The following is a 26,664-nucleotide window of genomic DNA, read 5'->3' on the forward strand; positions in this document are numbered from 1 at the left end:
TATATATATATATATATATATATATATATATATATATATATATATATATATATATATAAAACATGGTATTACATGTAATGTTCTAATGATATTATATTATATGATATTATATTATATGAAAATGTTAAGATAAAATATTACATATACATTATATATTAAAATATTATGAATAAAATTTAACATGTTAAAATATTCAAATATAGCTATATTAGAGGAATATAGATCATATAGAAAGCTTAATATTAATACATTAAATATTATATATAATATCTGACCATATTTAAACTATTTTATTTACATAATATAATAATATAATATTATTAATATCATTATAATATAATATTATAATACATGTGATAAGTAAATACTGTATGTAATATAATTAAAAATATAAATAATAAATGTATATACACGTGTATGTGTGTCTGCATTATTATATAAAATATGATATATAATATTTCTATATATATATATATATATATATATATATATATATATATATATATATATATATATATATATATAAATAAAAGATGGTATTATATGTAATGTTCTACCATTATAAAAATAATTATTTCAATGTTATTATTATATTATAACATTAAAATAGTGTATATATATATATATATATATATATATATATATATATAGAGAGAGAGAGAGAGAGAGAGAGAGAGAGATAGAGAGAGAGAAAATATATAATATGAATATATTATACTATATAGAAATTTGATATAGAATAAAAAATAAAATGGAATATTAAAATATTAAAAATTATGTTTAATATTATTTATGTTAATAAAAGTATATATTAATATAATATAATAATAATATATAAAATATTCTAATATAATGCATTTTTATATTATAATATAATATCAGAATGTTATATTAGGATATAAAAACGTTGAAGAATCCATAAACAAGTCAGCTAATTATTTAACATTACAATAATTTGTTCTAGCAGGTGTATTGTTTCCCATCCAACCAGACAGCATCACACTAAACACTGGCACTCCAAATAGTTTAAATCCCCAGAGAAACATCAAAGATTATTGTATTTCACTAAACTGTGCCTGACGTCCACACGATCATCATAAGCGCAGTATCTGCACCCCGCGGCGGCCCTTTCACTCCTGTCATTAGTAAAGAGCTGCCCTAGAGCCACAGCAAGCACCATCTGATCCTCTGCGAGCAGCCTGCAGGGACAAACCGGCTTATTACAACACAACTATCAGCATCAAACACATCTCCATCACTCTCCTTCAGAGAAAACTAATGCTCACTAAAGTCTGAATGTCTGAGTTTGGACTGCCCTGCCACAGCTACCACGACACATTCAAGAAGATGTATGGAAGCAAGAAGGAATAATACATCTAATAGGTGAATGAATATTAAACGCACAGCAGAACTTAAAGGAGGGATCACTCCTAACTAGACTGCAACCATCCAAAACACCCTAGTAACCATACTATATGAATCAAAAATGAAATATATTTAATATTTATAAGTACTATTATAACAAATGTTTGAATAGAGATAAAAGAGATTAAAAAACTTTTAATTAGCAGCTACCTTGCAACCAAATTCGACATCCCAGCAACCACCTTACAATACCCTAGCAACCTCCCAAACAACCCTAACAACCAACCAAAGCACTCTAGCAACCATTTAAACTTAAGAATATTTTAAAATCAAATACAGATATATTATATGTAATTTTCAAACATCATGTAAAAATAAACGATTAAAATAATAAATAAATTAAATAATATTGTTTTTAATATTTATTTTTTATTAAAATAAAAATATAAGATATTTCTAATGAAATAATATATTTTAATTAATATTTCTATAAAAATCTAGTTTCTGAAATTTTCGCTCCTATTTTCAGGCATTGTTTGTTGAACAAATCTTGAACTAAATTGAGCAGAATAATGAAACTGTTGTCTTCTGCTGTATAGTTACTGTATAGAAGAAGCAATGGCCACTAATCACTAAAACCACTCAAATTAAATACAAGCAATCTATATTAAAAGGTAATATTCAAACAAACTAAATATAAAATATATTTATTAAATTAAAATATATATTAATGATATATTTTAATATAGATTAAAATATTACATAAAAAATATTAATATTTTATTAATATTTATGTAAAACTCTACTGAAATTTTCACTCCTATTACTTTAAACATTTTATCAGCCCAGTTGGTTTAACTGCTGCTGCTGTTTCCTGAATAATGTCACAGCAAGGTCATGTAGCATGGTTTTGATTTTGAAAGATGGTCTGAGAAGTCTCTTGGTGTGCGTGAGATCCATTGGTTTTGTCTAGAGCAGCCGTTGGGGTTTCGTGTTTCTGCTGATAAGTAAATGCTGCTTGGAGGGAATCCAAACAACGGTGACAGACCCTTGAAAAGGTTCCTGAGGTGTTGTCTTTGTCTCAGGTTGCACTCACACAAAAATGGCATCTTCCTCAACAGCTGGTGAAGCTCCAATCTGATCAGGGTGCACGGGTTTATATCTGTCTGCTGGTAACACAAACTAACTCACAATGCAATCAGACTCATTGCACCAGAGAGGCCCATTGCATTCTTGAGGAACAGCTTCTGTCTCTCTCAGTGTGGTGCACATCACTTTTGTCCAGTATATCACTTCATTTCTGTCCTTATTTAGACAGAAAACTATTTTTTCACTGTACAATCTCAGAAACAATGTCTAGATTATTCACGCGCATATATATTACAGTATTTATTATGCCTTCAAAAATGTTTCTAAAACATTGACATGTCCAGTTTTCTTCTCGTGATTAGAACATTAAAGGTTACAAAAATATTTCTTAAAACAATCTACCAAAAAAAAAAAAAACCTTATTTGAACATTGTGTAAATACATAAGAAACAACAAATCTCAAGTTGACAGTTTAACAGCTGAGCCCAAGCCTTCATTACTAATTCGATACTAATTCGATAATGTCACTTATCGAATTAGAACTAGTAACGAAGGAACGTTGAGTTGCTCCATTGAAAACGTATTGTATTACTGTAAGAGTCAAGTATTATGAGAGAGAGATAGACTGAGCGAGTGTGATTACCTGCATTTGATTCAGAATTCATTCTGCTCAATCTCATATTCAGAAATAAAACATTAGTTTGAATGTTCACTGAGGAAAGCGGTATCTTTGTCGTACTATCCTTTCATCTGTTCAGGGTGATTTCCGATCACAGTGCAGCTCAGTGCTCATTTGTTGGCTGCGTCTTATAAGATGTTCTTGAAAGTAAAAATAACTTCTTTGTTTACAACAGTGTTTCAGTCTCTTTCAGTATAAAAGTCTTTACTGCTTGACTCACTCATAAAAACAGTCTCTTGTCGCCATCTAAATGGCCAAAAGTACAAAGACAGCGCTCTAATATACAGCATTAAAGTTACATAAAATATAATGTGATGAGATTTTGCCCTAAGCCAAATCTATTTGCTCTGGAACAAATCACAGATTATTGAGACCAAACACTACCCGTTACCTGATTTACCCAAAATGAGCGAAAACGAATCTCATGTTTAACCACTATAGAGACATCAGAGCCAGCGGCAAATTGCAGAAGAACTCGTCAAGGTAAGGTTGCTCTCAGTGGGTTTATGAGCACTGAACGGCCGCTGACACCATGGAGCTCACATCTCCGAAAATGTCTAAGCAAATTTTCAAATTCACACTATCTTTAACAAGCTGCATACTTGAAATCTAAACAAGTACATTCTCACCTAAAAAAAAGTACTTAAAAGTACATTCTGTGACACAAAAACTGCATTATTTATAAAATTATAGTGGATTTGGGAGTCCAGCATGACACTCGCTGTGAGAAAGACCACAAGTGGAGTGATATTACAAACAGTGAAACGGTTGGAGTTCTGTTATCACTAGAATATCACACTCCAGTCAGCCAATCAGATTCGATGACCAGAAAGAACTGTTGTGTATACATATATAAGAGTTAATTTGCAAAAACCGATAAACGCCACCTTTAAAGAAAATTAACTGCCTACCGTGCATTACTCTCCACATATAGCGCAATCTGGACCCTAAACATGTTTTGCAAAAAAGCCAGTATTGTCCACTTTGAAGGCATCGCAAGTTCATGTTTTACAGCAGAAAAAGAAAAGATGCGCTATACTAAGAGGAGTTTCGTCAAAGCTGACAAAAAGTGATCGAGGATAGATAATTTCAACGAACTTGATGAACCCGTGATATCTTCTTCGGGGCATAAAAGGAAAATAAAAGCCGAAACTTTTTCAGGGAACCTTGTTAAAGCAGCACGTTACAGTGGTGAGGAAAAAGCTCCCTGTATTGCATGTAATCACAACCATACAGTCTATGATCACTACAACAAAGCTTTACATTGTCAGCTGAGGAGATTACAAAGATTAAACAAGTTTTTTTGCTTAAATCTGAAACATGAGATCTGGAGTTATCTGCTTTTGCTAAAAAACTAACTTTTAAAATAAAAATATAAAAAAACTACTTTCAGTGAATTTTAATTTTGTAATTTACCTGTATTTGTTTGACTTATTATTACTTAATCAAAACAACCCAACTGCAGTTTGATTAATATTACTTGGAATGCACAATAAAAAAAACAATAAAAAAAACATGATTTATGAAAAATAAAATGCACGTTTTCTATTTAGGATTTTATAAACAAATATAATAAATTTTGAAATATTTATCTTTTTGATTCACACTGTTGTTTTTATAACCCAGCACGGCAGAACGAAAAAAATAAAAATGAGAATAAAAAGAGGCAAAATGTGCAAAGTGCAAAATGCTCATAGTTATTGCACATAATCACAATCAGGCCCTTATGTAATAACTGCAACAGGCCTACTGCCAACCGCTTTGCTTAAATTCAATTGTAGATGTGCTCGTGTGATTAGTCACCTAATATGTCTGTCAAATTAGTCTCTTATTGAATAATCAGCTAGTTTCAGGCTGAATTCACAATATAAAATACCATTTCTGCCATTTAATGATGTGGAAAAAACATTAAGAGTAATGTAGCAGTATATTTATTTGAATTTAGCATCGTTCTTGTGACTCATTACTGATTATGGCCAACATGCAGTCCACTTGAATAGTTAACCACTTGTTTTCTGTTCTTCAAGTGACAATACAACCAGCCATTGCTGAAAAGTAAGCAACCGCCCACTGCATGACTTTTAATCTAACAGGATGCACTTCTCAGGCATGAAAAAACACACAGCAACCTTCAAATTAATCATCGTAATGCGGACGGTTGACTCTAAACTCATTTCCTAACACAACCCAGAGCCTCACACTCCACATCCTCCTGGGAGCATTTAAGGCTCTTGAAATCTCATCTTTAAATTACACTTTATGTCAGGGTGGTTGCGTTTAGGCTGCGCGGCACTGGAGCTGTTAGCCTGATTAACGCTTCATCGGATTGACAGTGTGTTTGTGGGTTTGAGAAAAGCGGACAACGTGTGTGTCCAGTGATTAAACAAAACTAAGTCAGCATTGAGGATTATTCACACGTTCACAATAAAATACATGTGATTAATTGCAGCCCTCTTTATCTACTGCTCTCTGCTTTTTGCCATTATTTTTTCAGTTAAAATCCAAGACATCCTTCACCCAAATATCTCAGACAATGTAAACCAAAGCAGCTTTAACAAACACCAATCCTCGTCAATCCTAAATAGTGTTTTAGCAGATAGGCTGATTACAAGGTCATTTAATAACTACATATTGAGGTCAACAATCTCCAGAGATGCACACTGTGGTCAATATGAGAAGTAAGCTGTGAGATTCATCGATTTATGCGTCATTATATTTGCTTTGAGTGTTTTTCTATGCATCAGTTAACTCTGAATGCACATCCTGCAGCAAAATAAATACACTATTAATTATTCCCACCCATTTCTGTGAGAAATCATATTGATAATCAGTATTGTTTTCTTGTTTTCCTGTAAAATAAATAATCTAAAACATACTTTTTTATGCACTGATGAACTTTGAATACTGCGACAGAATAAATACAAAAATAACTAAAAATACACTACTGGTCAAAAGTTTGGAATTTACGACTTATATAATGCAATTTCATTACAATTTTAAATAATATATATCATTTCTATTAGAATAATCTTCTATCTGAATATATTTGTAATTTATTCCTGTGATGCTAAAGCTGAATTTTCAGCATCATTACTCCAGTCTTCAGGTGTCACATGATCCTTCAGAAATCAATTCTAATATGCTGATTTGCCGCTCATTAATTATTCGTACTTATTGGTACTTAATTATTAGTATTCTTATAGTTATGATGCATTTTAGAAAGTAGAAAGTTCAAAAGAACAGCATTTATTTGAAATAGTATATATTAGTATATAGCTTTGTAAATTATGGGCAGCTTTACTATCACGTTTGATCAATTTAATGGCTGAATAAAATATTCATTTATTTTTTCCAATTAAAAATTTGAATAATATTTATTGTAGTTACTGTATTTTTGATCAAATAAATGCCTTTGTGAGTACTTTTTTTCAAAAACATAAAAATATCTGAATTATTCCAAACTTTTGACTTTTGTTTTTTCTGTAAAAAACATCTAAACATCCATAAAACTGTATTGGCATCGTTAGATGGACACTTGCCTTCTTAACCTCATATTTAATGGCCAGTTTGACTCGGCTGAGCAGGGAGCGATGATGCTGGCCTTCTTCGAGTTCAGCGGATATATCTCCGTTCAAGATGGCCTCCACCTCCTCCGTGTCCCTGCACAGATCCAAAACGCCAACTACAAAGTCTTTACACTGCATAGACAGCTTCCTGTAGTCATTCTGTAGAGAAGGAGAGAAAGAGCAGAGAAGGTTTGTTTAAACACTGTAAAACAAGAGCTCACGGTCCACAGGGGTCCACAAGGTTGTCAGGCTTGAACAACCACTGTAACATCTGACTCAAGGGCAACAGCAGGAGATGGAGTATTTGTCAGAATCCATCAGACTCCAAACATAACACAGCCCCAATAGTTCTCTAAAATTTTCCGATGTAGTTTGTCTAGGAGATTCTGCCAAGATATGCCAATTTTTCAAAGGGGAGTTTGTGATTGTAATGACTGTGATATTTATGGAAACACTGCAATTATCTTTGGTTTTGGCTAAAGCAGTTATGTTCTGTTCCTAGAAAATGTATTTGTCCTTGAAGAGTAACTTAGTACTCTCCTGTTTGATATCAAAACATTACTGTCATTATGGAACAAACACTTTCAGCCGGTGAGAAGCAGAACATATTGTGACCCACAAAATATTTGGACATTAAAAAATGTATTAATGTGATTTTATTAGATAACAACATATCAAATCAAATATCTGGATCTGCATGTGTCAAATGCTGCAGGATCTTTCCTCTTCATTAATGTATATATTTTCTTCTTTGTGTTTGAAGTGTCAGTGTGTTCAGCTCATGTTTTGGTGATTTTTTTTTGTGGATGTACATTCATGCAGATCACACAGATGTCCAATCTAAGGAATCACTGGTGTAGAGAATCACATTAACCATCAAAATGAGCCACTGACCAAAAGCAAACACTTGATTTTAACGCTTAAAGGAATAGTTCATCCAAAAATGGAAATTTGCTGAATATTATTTACTCATTAGTTCATCCAAGGTGTAGATCAATTTGTTTCTTCATGGGAACAGATTTGGAGATATTTAGCATTTCATCACTTGTTCACCCATGGATCCTCTGCATTGAATGGGTGCCGTCAGAATGAGAGTCCAAACCACTGATTAAGACATCACAATAATCCACAAGTAATCCACATGACTCCAGTCTATCAATTACTGTCTTGTTGTGAAAATGTGTATTGTATGTAACAAATACATGGTCAAGACGTTTTTAACTTCAACTGAGTCCTCTATCCATAATATTACTTTCTCGAGTGGAAAAAGTCCTCTCGTCTGAATCAGGAGAGAAATATGCACAGATAAGGCACAGTATACAAGCCAAAATCAAAACATTTCTGAACAAATATTTTTGTGGATTTTGATATTTATTATGGCTTATGGACTGGCCATATTGTGACTGAAACTGACACAACAAATTGTAGCCAATCAGCATTAGGGGGCATATGACGGTGGAAGAGAGAAAACAACATTGTGACTAAAACTGACACAACAAATTGTAGCCAATCAGCATTAGGGGGCATATGACGGTGGAAGAGAGAAAACAAGCAAGAGGGAGATATGAAGAACATCACTGGAAATTCCGCTCCATACGTGAGTAACACTGGTTTTAAACGTAATTGATTGTCTGGAGCTGCTGTGCTGTTGGGAACTATCAACAAACTCTTCATCATCTGTGCTTTATTTTTTGTGAAGCATTATTTTGTTGTGCATCTGCTATTATAAAGGCATGCACTTTTTAGACATCCACACTTGCATTCCGTGTGTAACGGAAGCCAGTAAGTGAGACTTGTGCAGCTAAACCCCTGAACTCAAGAGGTGCGCTGACAACTTCAAGAGAATGTGATGTTTAACATCATTGCTAGTGCATTCACCTCACATACATGGCGATCAGGGCTCAAAACTGACTTGGAACAGGGTGGATTATAGGGTGTTTTGGAGGTGAAGCAATTTTTTTTTTTAAATAGCTTATTGCACCTTTAATGATAGATTTGTTTCTTGCAAACACACAGCTTTTCACTTCACAAGACGTTAACTGCTGTACTGGAGTGGTGTGGATTACTTGTGCATTATTGCGATGTTTTTATCAGCTGTTTGGACTCTCATTCTGACGGCACCCATTCAGGATCCATTGGTGAGCAAGTGATGTAATGCCAAATTTATTTTATTAAGAAACAAACTCCACATATTGGTTGACCTGAGGGTGAGTACATTTTTCTGCAAATTTTCATGTTTGGATGAATTATTTCTTTAGAGTCTAAAAACTAAATTTAGTCAAATGTTTGCTTGTAACGTATGCTTACACTATATTTCTTTCCAATAAATGACACTTGTTTGACATTTTATATCTAATGATATTAAGACATTTTTATGTGTTACATGTCCAAATAATTTTTAAGTCCACTTTAAATATTTTGTGTCATTATAAAACTCTTTGGAACAGAAAAGAGTTTACATAATCATAAAATGCATCACAGCATAAAACAACAGAAAATGAGCTAAAGTCAATATGAAATCAAAACTCATCCTATTACTTCCATAACACTGGGCTCAATGTAAATGACTTACTGGTGCATATTATTTCACACAAAAAAAATTAACCTTTTATTAAAGTTAATAAATTACATGATCTCAGAAATGTATTTCCTTTTTAGCTAAAATAATTAAAAATCATCAAGGCTGTTCAACCAATGGTCACAATCAGTGTTTCAAGAGGGAAAACTTGGGAATGCAACAACCAATTTTCGGGTATGTAAATCAATTTTTAAGTCCCACCCTATATTTTTTCTCTTTAAATAACCAGTGTTAGGTAAAATGGGTTGTGAATATACTTTCATGTTGACTTTAATGCAGAAATAAAGAAGTTATAACACACTCAAAAGCACATTTAGGAAAAATGATTCAAGAACAGCATGCCAACAGTTTTTACAAGTGAAAAATGAAAACTTAACTTAAATCTTAACTCTTAACTATTTCCAATAGCAATGAATTGTGTTTTCCAGAACTCTAGAAGAAGATCCTGCATTGATTCACTTGACATGACTAGCTGTTTCCTGAGAGTTGCATTGTTTATGTGAATCATCCTGACTTCCTGAGTGATTCTTTGACTTCTTCAAGACTGAATTATTAAACCATAGCGCCATAAATCTTTTACCATGAGGAAAAGTCAATACTTCACTTCTTAACCTCAGATACACTCAACTCATGATGCCAAATGGTTCTTTGCTTCATTTAAAAACATTATTGACAGTACTAAATAAGCATAATCAAACAGTGTGCTCCACAGGGTTCACTTGATAGACATCAGGTAGACGTCATATCAGCGTGATCTCTCAGCATGCACTGCTGCTGAGGTTCTGTTTAAAACATTACATGCCGTGTGCTTTATTATTCTCTGTGGGAGAATATTATACGTTCTCACACCACCAGGATGACAACAAACAAGCAATATTACCGACCATATGTTACATGAGAATCAGACACCAGACATCACGACAGCTTTTATCCCATGCATGATGGATGTACAATGGTTGCATGTGACAATATGACATTCATTTGGTCAATAAGACAGAATGCAAATGTATTTGCTACACCAAGAATGAAAGTAATATTTAGGTGAATCTCACAGCAGAAACATGTCCAGGTCATATTTGACTCCAAAATCAAGAGAAAAAATATAAGAAATATATAAAATCTTATATTTCAAACCTTATAATTAAATATATTACTATATTAAATATTTTTAGATAGAAAGCGGGGTCCCACGTTATATTAGGTGGCCTTAACTACTATGTACTTACATTTAAATTAATCATTTGATACAATGCACTTATTGTGTACATACATGTTTTTACATTGTACTTATATTTTTAAAAATACCTATAATTACATCTGTAATTAATTTCTGCAATTAAATTTATAATTACACTGTTGACTCATCGCTTACACCTTAACCCACCCTTAAACCTACCCATACCACCAAACCTGTCCCTAACCTTACCCGTATCCCACCTCAATAGCAGCAAAAGTGTTTTGCAATACAATATGAACACAATAAGTACATTGTACTTATGTTTTGATGTAAGTACATAGTAGTTAAGGCCACCTAATATAAAGTGTGACCGGAAGTGGAGTCTGATTTTAGGACCATTAACATATATATATATATGTATATATATTAAAATGCAAATGCAAAAAAGGTTATAGTTATAAAAGATTTCTTAATTTTCATTATGCAATTCATATTCTTTTTAATTTTGTTTAAAATGACAGGTTTTGTGAGATTCACACATTTATGCATTATTATATATCTTATCAGTGGTTATTTGTGCACCAGTGAACTTTGAATACATGAATTCTGCAACTTATTAAAATACAACAAATGATTAATTCTGAAATAAAAGCTCTTGTACTGGTACAGAGCTGAAGAGAGAGCTCAGTTTATCTGAAGTGAATCTCTGGCTCTGCACTATATTGAACATGTCTCACGGTTCTGCTGCTGCTGCAAGAACTGATAGCGATTCAGCGATTCAATTGTCCAGACAGACAGGCCAGCCTTGACATAAGAGCTGAATCAGCAAACATGACAATTAGTTACTGTTAGTCGGAGTTAGTGAAAATTATGTAGTCAAACATATTTACCAGAAAGAAGCCATTGTGCTGCGATGTCTCTTTATTACGGTTCTTTTTATCCTGTTGACGGCGGCAGCACACACAAACACACACACACGCAACAGAAGTTAAAATGTTGTTAAAATGGAGATAAATGTTAAGATAAATGAGGCAAACATAAGATGAACTCTGATTCTGTGAAAGTCTGGGATGGAGAAGGAAATTTACAGTTTGACATACAACAAAATGTAGATCGCAACTGGCCGCGTTCACACTGCAGGTTCATTTCGAATAAGACAAAATAAAATGACTCAGTTCAGTAAGGGAGTCAGCTGTGTTCTCATTAACAGCTTTGAATGATTCACTTATTGAATCTCATTTAAATTGCGAACATTTTGTGAATATTTTTACTGATTCATTAAAACCAACTCATAAGAGTCATTTGTTCACAAATCAGACAACACGGTTCATGCTTTGTTCGGTGCTGTGTCACTTAAAGATGCGATCAACTAATGCAACCTGATAAAATGATAAATTACACAAAATAATTATTTATAGCAGTGTGAATCTAAAGTGACTCCTGTTTTACTTTTATATGCAATATACTTCTTATATTTAAAAGTGGTTGTGACTCCCAAAACATTGCAGTGTGTACATGGCCAATTAAAAACTATTATGCAAATTGTTTAAAGGAAAATAAGTCTGCTGTAGTATCAAAACATTCACAAACAATTTTAAATTAAAAGCATTTCAAGAAACAAACAAACAAAAAAGAAAATGGCGCAAACATAAAAATACAATTACAGTTTAGTCTCACAAGCGAGTTTGAGATCAGTTTGTGAATCTTTTTGACCGATTAATCAAAACCAACTTATAAGAGTAATTTGTTCACAAATCGGACATCACGGTTCACGCCGTGTTTGTTGCTGCCTCACTTTAAAGATGTGATTAACTAGTGAAATCTGTTAAAATAAAATGACAAAACTTGCTTTTTAATGCCCACATTTTTTTTCGACTGTATTTTACATTGTTGCATCAAGTGTGAATCAGGAGTGACTCCTGCATTATTTTTATATGTAGTGCAGTGCAGTGCAATAATTTATTCACTCTTATGTTTAAAAGTGGTTGTGATTCTAAAAACCTTATGTACATGGCCACATATGGTGCAAACTAAAAAATAAGATAGATGGACCATAAGTGAGTTTGAGATCATTTTGTGAATCTTTTTTGACTGATTCATCAAAACCACTTGATGAATGTAAAATCACAGTTCCTGCATGTAGGCCTAGCCTATTATTTCTATATGCAGTGCAGCTAATGTAGTAGATTAATTCACTCATATTTAAAAGTGGTTGTGACTTCCAAAACTCTGCAGTGTGTACGCGGCCAATAAAGAAAAACGATTATGCAAATTAAATTAAAACATTTAAAACAAATAAAAAGCCATTAAAGCAAAAACAAAAGCATATTAATCCAGTCCCACAGCGGCGGCCATCCTACCTTAAACTCTTTCTCGATGTTGGCGAGTTTGGTGAGCTCATTGCTCAGCTCCAGTGCGGTCAGTACCGGGTCTTCGCTGGACAGAGAGAGATACGCCGGACTGGCCAGTCCGCGGTACGCATTTATCCTGGAGCGCGAGTGACTGAACGAGTCCTTCCTCTGCTTCTCCGTGCAGTCGGCGCATTTACAGAAGTAATCATGCGGCCGCTCGATCTTGGCGCCCTTTATCAGCAGCATGTGCACGACCTCGTATTTCTGGCAGTGGGCGGCCAGGATGATAGGCGTGATATCGGGCGAGAACCGCGTGCCGTCCTCGTCGTACGAGTAGAAGTCGTCGTCTTGCAGCTCGCAGGGGCTGCGGGTGAGTCGTTCGCCGCCCGCAAAGGACGGATGTCCCAGCAGGGCCTCCACGATACGCACGTAACCTTTAGAAATCGCCAGCAGGAGCGCATCCCCGACACGGGCCAGGTTGTCTCGCCGCAGGAGCAGCTCGGTGACCTCCAGGTGTTCGTTGCCGACGGCCAGCTGTAGCCCGTTCTGTCCCATGTAGTCCATGCAGTTCACGTTGAGTGTGGGTGATTCTTCCAGCATCTTCCGGACCACCGGGATGTTACCATACTCCGCCGCGTCCAGAAAGCGCTCTTCCTCCGCCGTGAGGCTGCTGCCACGGGAGTTGAACATGAACGCCGGGCCGCGAACTGCCTGTCGTCGGCCCTTTTCTCGCGGTAGGGTCATCCTGCGATGGGGGAAACTATCCGAAGATTTCCTGCAATTGAAAAATAAGTAGGCTATTTTTACCTTGTGAACATTAGTCAAGCTCATCCAAGTGGAAGTGACTTTCTCTGCACTTGGCTGCTTGATTATATCTCACGCCTGTGACAGATAGCCAACAAGTTGACTTTCTCACTGAGAGCTTACAAGTGGTGTATCACCAGGGACGTGATTCCACTGGGACGGAAAGCAGAACGGTGAGAAGAAGGTGATTCGGGCCGGACGGTCCTGCTGAAGGTGAGATCGCCCTCTGGTTTTTAATCGCTTTTTAATGAAACGCAACAGATGCCACAATCAGACAACAGGTGAGTTCATTGACGTCTGTGCTCAAATCGAGCTGACTCATGTTTAGCGAGCACTTGAGGTGAAGAGAACATACAATAGCAACAGTCAGTGAGCTTGAATAGAGTTCATTTCCCTCATTTGGATGGGTAATACTTTTAATAATTTTAATAATATTGGGCCTTGTAGTTAGTTTACAAACTCTTCAGACATCATGGCATTGGCACTCATTCAAAAGATGCTCATATTAAGCATCTCATATAAGTCTCCTCTATATTCCTCTCTACACACTCTTCAATACAAAGTAGCATACAAAAACATCAAAACATTTTGGGGAATTGGTTGAGAATTTGGCACTGGGAGGATTTTCACACATTTTGACCAATGATTTTCCTGATTTTCCATTACTTTTTCCACAGTCATTCGTGATGACTGATTTAAAAAACAACAAAAAAACATTTTAAATAATAATTTTTTGGAGACTGCACTCACAGAGAGCAATTTCTGGTCAAATACTTAAGAGCAAAGCATGACTGGAAAATGTTAACATACAGTATATTTAACACATTCAAGATTATATATGAAAATATGAATTTAAAAATTATATTTTACACATATTAGGATATTTTACACATTTATCTTAATTATAAATATCTTGATTTGTGTTCCAAAGATGAACAAATGTCTTACAGGTTTGAAACGACATGAGGGTGAGTAATTAATCAAATAATTTTCATTTTTGGGCGAACTATCAATTTAAACTCCCTTGTATTAAAATCCACCAACACTGTTTACTGAGCCGTATTCATGCTGTATTAAATTAAACAAACCTTTGACTGACACCCAAACTTATCTGCTTTAATAAAATATAATCCTTAATGAAAAACACAATGTCAGCAAAAGTCAGAAACACATGAAAATAGAATCAGAAATGAAAACCCACAGGCAAATTAAATTGTATATTGTATACTCTTATAAAAACAACTCGTTCAAGACATAAAAGGACTTCAGCACAAACCTTATTTACTACATGCATTACCTGGTGATAAAGTAGGGTGTGAGTAAATTAATGTTTGTTTAATTTAAAGGCTGAATTTATAGTCTGAAGCGATATGGACCCAGTCTCTACTGCAGGATTTACTTGAGCGGGGAAATTCATTTCACACAGTCCAGGTCCCTGGAGCTTCAGACGCCCACGTCACCAGAGGCCAGAAAGGAGGGGAAGCATTCAACTCGAAACTCTCCATGCAGACACTTCTACCATGCCAATTCAATAAACGCAAAGAGCTCGGCCTCCACTAAAACCCCTCGACTAGCAAATACAGAACATGACTTGAATCTTGAAGGTATGAATTAATAAGTTTAAACTTCCTACTGTATATGTAGTAACCAAAAATGTGAAAGTCTTATATTTGAGCTTTTACAAGATTTTACAGGATTTATAAGATTTACATTACATTTTATTGATTTGGCAGATGCTTTTATCCTGAATTAAACATACATACACACACACATATATATATATATATATATATATATATATATATATTCACCTGTATTCCATGAGAAACTTTTTTTTTTTTTTTTACAAAATCAAAATTTATTTTGTTATTTTAATGTTTAACAGTGGACATATCATGTGGAACAACTTTTAATGAATTAGGGAAAGATTTAATAACAGCTTGCGCCAGCGCAAACCGTCTTTTGGCGTTAAAAGACTACTGTCAGGATTTACTAAAGACGCGCAGTGAAGAATTAGCACTGAAAAGGCATGGACACAGTTATTTTTGCACCTGACCTTATTGAATATGCATTTGTAGGAGTTTCCCTTTCAAACGCAAAATTTATGGGAGGAGAGTATTAAAATGAATCATGCAATGCGATTTTAGTTTGCGCTCATCAAATTACTGGTATTTGCACCATTATTTAATGGCCAAAAAAAAAAAGCATATCTTAAAGGGTTACTTCACCCAAAAATGAAAATTAGCCCATGTTTTACTCACACTCAAGGTTTCTTAGGTGTATATGACTTTCTTCTTTCAGACAAATCCAATCAGAGTTATATAAAAAATTCTTCCATGCTTTATAATGGCATGGGCGGGTGTTTTTGTTCAACAGTCCAAAAGTAGTCAAATAAAGTGCATCCATCCATAATAAAACATGCCTCACACGGCTCCAGGGGGTGTCCCTGAATTCCCTGCGTTGCATTTCAAATTTTGTTTGAATTTGATGTTTTTTCTTTGAAATAACTGTTTCTTCTTAGTTTTTTCTTATCAGTTATGCTTATTTGGGTTGTATGTTACATCTAATGTTATTAAATTAATGTTTATTGCATATTTCAGTTTAATGAGTCTCGCCATGATGTTGTTTTATTGATTGTGTGAATGACACTGTGCACCTTCTATATATGTTATTATTTAAAAGCTGCTTGTGATGGGCTTTGGTTCAGAGTGTGACTTTCTCATCACCACCTGCATTTGGTGGTTATCAGTGTATTTCAAAGGTAAAAAACAGATTTCAGTACTTCAGTAGGTTGGTATATTAACATTATATCAGTTAATGAAATTATGGTATTTAACTGTAAATTTAAGTTAAAACCGTAAAAGCTAAAATGTTTACTTGCACTTTTTAAGTTTTGTATTTGGTTGGCCAGATATTTATGGAATTGGTTATTTCTCAAAAAAATTCTCAAAAAAAGTATCAGTTGAAATAGTCAAATGTTGTCAAATATTTTTTTTCTATATTATCACCCATGTACTTAACTTTGCAACATTTGTGCTACAGACATAAACAGTACCTCAAACCATGTGTTATACCTTTCTTATTGATCAGACTGTGATTTTTGTCTGATGCATGAACAAATATGTGAAAAAATCCCAATGTAACGTATTTTAATAACTAAAAATTATACAAATAATATACAGGGAAAGTATTCAGACCCCCTTAAATTTTTCACTCTTTGTTATATTGCAGCCATTTGCTAAAATCATTTAAGTTCATTTTTTTTCCTCATTAATGTACACACAGCACCCCATATTGACAGAAAAAACACAGAATTGTTGACATTTTTGCAGATTTATTAAAAAGGAAAAACTGAAATATCACATGGTCCTAAGTATTCAGACCCTTTGCTGTGACACTCATATATTTAACTCAGGTGCTGTCCATTTCTTCTGATCATCCTTGAGATGGTTATACACCTTCATTTGAGTCCAGCTGTGTTTGATTATACTGATTGGACTTGATTAGGAAAGCCACACACCTGTCTATATAAGACCTTACAGCTCACAGTGCATGTCAGAGCAAATGAGAATCATGAGACAGAATTGTGGCAAGGTACAGATCTGGCCAAGGTTACAAAAATATTTCTGCTGCACTTAAGGTTCCTAAGAGCACAGTGGCCTCCATAATCCTTAAATGGAAGACGTTTGGGACGACCAGAACCCTTCCTAGAGCTGGCCGTCCGGCCAAACTGAGCTATTGGGGGAGAAGAGCCTTGGTGAGAGAGGTAAAGAAGAACCCAAAGATCACTGTGGCTGAGCTCCAGAGATGCAGTCAGGAGATGGGAGAAAGTTGTAGAAAGTCAACCATCACTGCAGCCGTCCACCAGTCAGGGCTTTATGGCAGAGTGGCCGGACGGAAGCCTCTCCTCAGTGCAAGACACATGAAAGCCTGCATGGAGTTTGCTAAAAAAACACCTGAATAAAATTCTCTGGTCTGATGAGACCAAGATAGAACTTTTTGGCCTTAATTCTAAGCGGGATGTGTGGAGAAAACCAGGCACTGCTCATCACCTGTCCAATACTGTCCCAACAGTGAAGCATGGTGGTGCCAGCATCATGCTGTGGGGGTGTTTTTCAGCTGCAGGGACAGGACGACTGGTTGCAATCGAGGGAAAGATGAATGCGGCCAAGTATAGGGACATCCTGGATGAAAACCTTCTCCAGAGTGCTCAGGACCTCAGATTGGGCCGAAGGTTTACCTTCCAACAAGACAATGACCCCTAAGCACACAGCTAAAATAACGAAGGAGTGGCTTCACAACAACTCCGTGACTGTTCTTGAATGGCCCAGCCAGAGCCCTGACTTAAACCCAATTGAGCATCTCTGGAGAGACCTAAAAATGGCTGTCCACCAACGTTTACCATCCAACCTGACAGAACTGGAGAGGATCTGCAAGGAGGAATGGCAGAGGATCCCCAAATCCAGGTGTGAAAAACTTGTTGCATCTTTCCCCAAAAGACTCATGGCTGTATTAGATCAAAAGGGTGCTTCTACTAAATACTGAGCAAAGGGTCTGAATACTTAGGACCATGTGATATTTCAGTTTTTCTTTTTTAATAAATCTGCAAAAATGTCAACAATTCTGTGTTTTTCTGTCAATATGGGGTGCTGTGTGTACATTAATGAGGAAAAAAAATGAACTTAAATGATTTTAGCAAATGGCTGCAATATAACAAAGAGTGAACAATTTAAGGGGGTCTGAATACTTTCCGTACCCACTGTATGTATAACTTGCATACATAGCTTGTGTTCAACTTGATGTACAACCCGAATTCCCGGAAATGTTGGGACGTTTTTTTAAATTTGAATAAAATGAAAAGTAAAAGACTTTCTAATTCCCTAAGTCCTGCTTGATATATCATTCTCTAACTACTGATATTCTATAGAATGAACTGAATCGAGGATTTTCGTTCAATCGCAGCTTTTAATTTCAAAGTACAGCTCATACAAATGTTTAGCTATTCTTTATGAAAATGCTGATGTAAAAGGTTAGCCGTGGTAAAAAAATACATTTGACCAAAGCAATCAGAAATTCCTTGTTGAGTGCTGAAACTATTTCTATTCCTCTCATTAAAACACCCTCCTTGGGATCCAAAAATGGATCGATTGGCATACATTATGCAGATCCTTGTTAATCAGGTGCAAAAGTGAGAGTTTAAACATGCTTAAAATGTTAAAACGTGCCTGTGACATGCACTTGTTCATCATTGCACAGCAATGCTTCCTATAGACGTGCATAATCAAGAGAGAGGAAGACTATCTGTCATTACGCAGGACGCAGCTCTATTTATTCAGAAAGAACATGCTGTCTTTGAAACATAAACAGCTGTGGGTATTTCAGAGTCTGGACAGCATGTGCACAGCACATCCACCACTAATGAGATGCATCAGTCACACAAATGGACATTTTGACTCAGTGATGTATTGGAAGACCATTTCCAGTTCTGAATTAATTATCATGTATATCCTGAAAAGCAAATGTCAGCATTGAGGTTATAAATCAAGATGTGAATTCACAGGCATCGTACTTCACTAGTGGCCACATTTTTCTATATTATAACCCATGTACTTAACTTTGCAACATTTGTGCTACAGAAATGAACAGTACCTCAAACCATATGTTATACCTTTCTTATTGATCAGACTGTGATTTTTGCCTGATGCTTGAACAAATATGTGAAAAAATACCAATGTAACTTATTTTAATAACTAAAAATTATACAAATAATATATGTATAACTTACATACACAGCTTGTGTTCAACTTGATGTACAACCCGAATTCCGGAAATGTTGGGACGTTTTTTAAATTTGAATAAAATGAAAAGTAAAAGACTTTCAAATCACATGAGCCAATATTTTATTCACAATAGAACATAGATAACATAAACATTTTTTTAAACTGATACATTTTACAATTTTATGCACAAAATGAGCTCACTTGAAATTTGATGCCTGCTACAGGTTTCAAAATAGTTGGAAAACCGTGGTGTAGCATCTCCTCTTCTTTTCAAAACAGTTTGAAGACATCTGGGCATCGAGGTTATGAGTTTCTAAAGTTTTGGTGTTAGAATTTGGTCCCATTCTTGCCTGATATAGGTTTCTAGCTGCTGAAGAGTTTGTGTTCGTCTTTGACGTATTTTTGACGTTTAATGATGCGTCAAATGTTCTCTATAGGTGAAAGATCTGGACTGCAGGCAGGCCAATTCAGCACCCGGACTCTTCTACTACGAAGCCATGCTGTTGTAATAGCTGCAGTATGTGGTTTTGCATTGTCCTGCTGAAATACACAAGGCCTTCCCTGAAATAGACGTCATCTAGAGGGGAGCATATGCTGCTCTAAAACCTTTATATACCTTTCAGCATTCTTAGTGCCTTCCAAAACACGTAAGCTGCCCATACCGTATGCACTTACGCACCCCCTTACCATCAGAGATGCTGGCTTTTGAACTGAATGCTAATAACATGCTGGAAGGTCTCCCTGTGTCCTCTTTAGCCCAGAGGACACGGCGTCTGTGATTTCCAACAAGAATGTCAAATTTGGACTCGTCTGACCATAGAACACTTTTCCACTTTGAAACAGTCCATTTTAAATGAGCCTTGGCCCACAGGACACGACGGTGCTTCTGGACCATGTTCACATATGGACTCCTTTTTGCATGATAGAGCTTTAGTTGGCATCTGCAGATGGCATGGCGGATCGTGTTTACAGACAGTGGTTTCTGGAAGTATTCCTGGGCCCATTTAGTAATGTCAATGACAGAATCATGCTGATGAGTGATGCAGTGTCGTCTGAGGGCCCGAAGACCACAGGCATCCAACAAAGGCCTTTGGTCTTGTCCCTTACGCACAGAGATTTCTCCAGTTTCTCTGAATCTTTTGATGATGCTATGCACTGCAAAGCCTTTGCAATTTGACATTGAGGAACGTTGTTTTTAAAGTATTCCACAATCTTTTTACGCACTCTTTCACAGATTGGAGAGCCTCTGCCCATCTTTACTTCTGAGAGACTCTGCCTCTCTAAGACATCCTTTTTATAGCCAATCATGTTACAGACCTGGTATCAGTTAACTTAATTAGTCGCTAGATGTTCTCCCAGCTGAATATTTTCAAAATATCTTGCTTTTTCAGCCCTTTGTTGCAGCAACTTTTGTGAGACCCGTGGCAGGCATCAAATCTGAAATGAGCTCATCTAGTGGATAAAAGTGTAAAATTTCTCCATTTAAACATTTGTTATGTTCTCTATGTTCAATTGTGAATAAAATATTGGGTCATGTGATTTGAAAGTCTTTTACTTTTCATTTTATTCAAATTTTAAAAAAACGTCCCAACATTTGTAAAATTCAGATTTAAGTAAAATAACCAAAAACTGAAATTAAAATGGATAAAAACAATATATAAACATATATCTGTGTATATATTAGGGGTGTCAACGTCAACGCATGCGATTAATCAAAACATTTTAACGCGTTAATATTTTTTTAACGCAGATTAATCGCTTGATAAGGTTTGACCCCAACTTCTTCCCGTCATCGCAGCGCGGAAGGTTATCTATCATTGTGTGATGAGGGTACAGCACCAGTGTTGCCAGGGTAATGGCACAAGTGGGCTATTTTGAAAATACAGTTGCGGGAAAAATTACAGAGCCGTTTTGGGCTACTTTTTTAATGTACCGCAGCCGCCCAAAGTGTATATAGACAAATAAAAATTAAAAAGATCCTTTTACTAATGTGTATTATACTTGGAATGTATCCCTGGCAACTTAAGAACGGAGAGGCGGTTGTAACATCAAACAACGTGAGTTTCAGCCAGAGCAGCAGAAATAAACATGACAACAGCCACTATAGATTATATAAGATAATAAACACACGATTACGATAGGATATGGTCTGTATGTGATTTTTTTTTAGTTTAATGTGTACATCTGAAATGCTAATTTGTGCAGCGATATAAAAGGCTATGAATAGCATAATTAACAACAGTAAACGACCAAATTCCACATGTGATCCTAAAAGGAAGTTATTACAAACACTCAATGGTGGTTTGAAGTGAGTTCTGAGTAAAAGTGTACTATTAATCTCATAAATTGTCTTATGAAGCATGATGCTAATATTAGCTCTAATGCAGCTGCAGAACAGATCCAATTCTTCTTCATAATGCATTTTGTCATAATACTTCACGTAAGGTCGCAAAAAATGTTTTGTTGTATTTATTTAGAAAGACTTTTGATAATAGTTGGGTCAGTGTATACTGGGATTGAAGCCATGTGGCTTGGTAAACGTTTTATTGCCAGTTTAAAGGCTGATAATGGCTGAATAAAAACAAAATAATAATGATAAAAGAATAATAAGGATTATGTCTCATACCTGGCGGAAGTGTGAAAGGTTCTGTTTCCTTAAACTAGTTTGTCATGCATTTCTTTATTTCAACACATTTACAGGTAAATCCTAGTACCGTATTGTCCCGAATATAAGACGACCCTGATTATAAGACGACCCCCCTTTTTCCAGATGTACCTGTTGGAAAAAGGCTTTTTGAAAACCAAATCTTGTTTTTTTTTTCTCTCTCTCTGTAAAACACATTTATTCTTAAATTATTTTCATATTGCATATTTTTCCAATTCTAATTTTTGTTTTGAAAGTAAAATGTACCAACAATGACATTGGAAAATTTTGATATACCATTGAAATAACAGGTAGCCCATCTGAATTATATAACAATTAGGCTATCCAACTCATAGTAGCCTGCCAAAATGTTATTATCAGTAGACGTGAAATCTTATTGTAGTCTTCAAATCTGGGTACTGTCTTCTGTTTTAAAATGACTTACAGCGGAAGTTTGGTCCCATCAGGCTAACATGACAGTCACGATCATGCTGCTGTAAGCTTTTCTTTTTCATTTGTTTTCATTCGCGATCTTTACAACACACATTGCATTACATATTTCATGGCACACTCGTTTTATGCGTTTTTGGCGCCACCTATTGTTGTGGGTGTATTATTGACATGTCAAAGTCTAGACCCTGAATATAAGACGAAGGCGTTTTTTCAGATGTATTTCCAAGGAAAAAACATCGTCTTATATTCGGGTCAATACGGTATTTTAAATTGGCGATTAATTATGATTAATCACAGTACAGGACTGTGATTAACGCGAATACATTTTTTAAATCGATTGACAGCACTAGTATATATATATATATATATATGTGTGTGTGTGTGTGTGTGTGTGTGTATATATATATATATATATATATATATATATATATATATATATGTGTGTGTGTGTGTGTATATATATATATATATATATATATATATATGTGTGTGTGTGTGTGTATATATACACGTCTCTCACATGGACTGACAAGGAGTATACTTTAAAGGCTTGCGCACTCAACTGTTTGCGAAATGGAGCTTTGTGCTCGAGTATCCTACCTCTCTCATTCGGCACAAATCCAAATATTCCATAATATTTCCATATTTGTGATGCAACTTATCTGAATGCTAAACTATTATTTATTATGTAAATGATAGGCTTTGTACTTCAGTCACGTTCCAACTGTGACACAGAGGCGCGCGCGCTGATGTTTGGCTCACTGTATTTTATTTTGATAAAGTACCAACTGCGCTGTCAAGTTAGCAATGCAGGAACTGATGTGTTGTGTGTTTGTGTGTGCGTGCGTGCGCAGGGGCGGACTTAGCGATTTGGGGGCCCTAAGCAAATTCCAGGTATGGGGCCCCCCATATGTGTCCTTTTATGCTTAACCCCTATTTTGCTCGCTCGCTCTTGTTTTTAGTTTATTTATCCCTTCACAACCAGTAATTAGTCAACTTGCTGCTGTTCTAAAGCCAAATTAGGCTACCTTATTATTATTTTTTTTTTTCGGATCACAAAAGGAAAACATGATCAAAAAATAAATAAATAAATAAAAAAAGAAAAGAAAAATGCGTGCACTTGTCTATTTAATAAATTGTAAAAATGTTCAATCTTTTTACAAACATAAAACTATCCCTTGCAACTCATTCCATATTGCAAGTGTTTATAACCCTTATTTTGCTTGCTCGCTCTAGTTTATAGTTTATTTGTACCGTCACAACCAGTAATTTGTCAACCTGATGCTGTTCTAAAGCCAAATTTGGCTACCTTAGTTTTTGAGATTACAAATGAAGACATTATCCAAAAAAAAAAAAAAAAAAAAAAACTTGCACTTGTCCATTTAATAAATTGTAAACCATTCCAATCTTTTTACAAACATAAAATTATCCCAGGCAACTCATTATATATTCCAAGTGTTCTGAAGGCATACTGTAGGCTTTGCCGAGAAAAAAATCGAAAATGAAACCTATTATTAAGGGAAAATCTCCAGTCATTGCATTCATGCAAGTACGCGGCAGTTCACGCCGGTGCGCCTAGGAGAAGCACACAAGAGAGTCATTTTGAAACATCAAGATAAATAAAATTGTGACTTGAAACACAATACTTTCTTTACTGAGGTGAATCTCTGTTCTGAGACAGTCAGACAGTGCGCAAAGAGCGCTCCCTTATAAGCATCACTATAGCAGTCTCTCACTTCAATTCATTGCGATCTCACGACGTTCCGTTAATAAGCTCTACACTGCACAATGAATCTCTTATTTACATCGTATCTGCACTTTGTTATAATGAGATGATCCCCGAACTTGCAGAACTCAGCACTTCACAAAAACTCGGCATTTTGATCGGTAAGTGGATTCTAACTTAAACACTTTTGGTCACTGCGTTCAAGAAATCAGCGCACATGTCTGTGAACGGCTACATTGCTCAACGCTGCAAATATGTTTCGCCAATATCAGATGGGGCCCCCTGATTCCACGGGGCCCTAAGCGGCCGCTTACCTCGCTTATTGGTTAAATCCGCCCCTGTGTGTGTGTGTGCGCGCGCGCGCGCGATCACTTCAACTGTTTCCTCATACCAGCAGAATCAACTTTAAACACTTATTGTCTTATTAATAATCACTGTATAAAGATCTGTTTTTATTTGTGTACACTCACAATAAAAACAAAACAGATTTTATATATATAACATGTAATAATATTTAGTATTTTCACATCTAGATGGAAAAATTGTAATTTGCACTACTGTCTGTTCAAAATAAATGAAAAGAAACTGAGCATAGTAGATTTTTTTCCCCCTGTTGTACCGAAATCATATCGAACCGTGACCCCCGAACCGATATATATATATATATATATATATATATATATTTAAACTGCTAAAAATAACATAAAAACACAACAAAATTACTTGACTTTTGCACACACACACACACACAAAAAAACATTTTTATGAGAAAAAGTCAAAAATCTTGTTAAGAAACATCTTCTTTTGGGGTTTAAACATGAGTTAAGTACTTATTTGTTTACAAAATAATTGTAATTTATGTTGTTATTTTAATGATCAACAGTGGACACATCATGGACATTTCATTTTACAAACATGAGCTGGTAAAATACAGGTCAAGTAAGTTCAAAATCAATATATGTATAGTGTTTGCTACTAATCAGCTGTATGTCATGCTTTTATAAGACTTTTTTTTTTTTTTTACCCCAAGTCAATAAAACTCAAAGTCTCAAATAAACTGATGGAGGGGGAGCTATTGATACCTTCATAACCTGAAGCTACCAATCAAGACCTTGGATATTGGATAAAATAATGTTTAATAGCATTCTCTGATGGTGGAAATGGCAATTGAAACATCTTAAATAACCAGCTTCTTTGCCTTGTGTAAGCTAGCTTGCATTTTATATGCTATATTTTCTAACCTTTTTGCTGCAGAACTGTAAATGATGCACATTGGAAATATTGTTACCTGGATCTTCCTTTGTTTTATTACACATTAGGGTACAACGGGGCTAAAGGCAAACCTTAAGAAAAAATGTGCTATTCACTGCGCCTAAAATGTATAATTGCAGAAAAATATATACATTTGTATTGAACATTAATGGAGCAACAGATTTTGTGTGAAAATAAATCATTCAAGTTGTTTATTTTGTTTAAAAATCTTATAACTATGAGGTGGCAAGGGGGACCTTTTACCCCACACACGGGGTAAAAGGCACACGGTATCGATACAAATACTTCAGCTAAAATAATATTTTTTAAAATAACGTCTAAGTTAATACTTGTTCAAAACAATCACTTTAGCAAAGTTTGTACTATTTTATGCTTATTTTGAAAAATAAAAGAATACATTTTTGGTCACTAAATATACTTTCATTAAAATATGTTAATATAAAAAATATATTTTAAAATACAGAAATTATCATTTTAATAAGTAAAGATTCTAAAAGCACTGAAGAAGATCCAATAATAATTGAATATACATTTACAGTAGTAACAACAAATGATATTTTATTATATGATATGATTAATATCATGTTTTTAAATATGATGGTTTCATTCTAAACATGGTGATTCTCTTTAATATGGACACAGGACACCCAACGTAGCGATATTTACTGAATCTGAATCTAACCATGTCATGTCAACAAATGGAAAAGTCAGCCATCTATTAATTATCATGTTAATTACTGTGCCTTTTAGCCCCAACAGCAGAGGCGCTTTTTACCCCAAATACCATACTTTTACATATTCTTTCGTTATTTAAAAGCTGTTGCTTTAATTATCTTAAGCAAAACTGAAAATTGTTAAGAAGGCCTTTGTCTCAAAATATATGCATTCGTTTTAGCGATTCTAATTTCCTACTTAAATCTACAACTTTTTAAAAAACATAAAATATTAGATCAAATAAGCACAGAATCAATTTTGCTCTGCTGCACGCGATCACATCAAGGAGACAAATATTCACGTGCATCTTTGAATGTTTTGGAAAGTGCTACGCCACGTTTTTGTGCCATCTAGTGGTTTAGATGAAAATACTATGAAAGGTGCCTTTTAACCCGGGGCATCTTTAGCCCCGTTGTACCCAACACTTTTGATGAACTTTTGAAAAAATAAAAAATAAATAACTTTA

At 34.9% G+C, this 26,664-nt stretch overlaps 1 protein-coding gene across 4 annotated transcripts in view; it reads right to left on the reverse strand.

Moving 5' to 3' along the window:
• Positions 1–26,664, reverse strand: part of trpc3 (transient receptor potential cation channel, subfamily C, member 3) — a 73,852-nt gene that overhangs the window by 46,274 nt on the left and 914 nt on the right. For 2 of the 4 annotated variants that reach the window (XM_058797489.1, XM_058797488.1), the window contains exons 2-4: positions 12,815–13,580; positions 11,345–11,395; positions 6,673–6,858 (exon numbers count right to left, since the gene is read on the reverse strand). In XM_058797489.1, the coding sequence (XP_058653472.1) occupies positions 6,673–6,858; positions 11,345–11,395; positions 12,815–13,580 (1,003 nt within the window). Of the gene's footprint in view, positions 1–6,672; positions 6,859–11,344; positions 11,396–12,814; positions 13,581–13,732; positions 14,375–26,664 lie in introns of those variants that run through there. The other 2 variants (XM_058797491.1, XM_058797490.1) reach the window with 2 other exon arrangements.

Source organism: Onychostoma macrolepis, chromosome 14 (genome assembly GCF_012432095.1).
Source record: "Onychostoma macrolepis isolate SWU-2019 chromosome 14, ASM1243209v1, whole genome shotgun sequence".
In the NCBI taxonomy this organism is placed as follows: domain Eukaryota; kingdom Metazoa; phylum Chordata; class Actinopteri; order Cypriniformes; family Cyprinidae; genus Onychostoma; species Onychostoma macrolepis.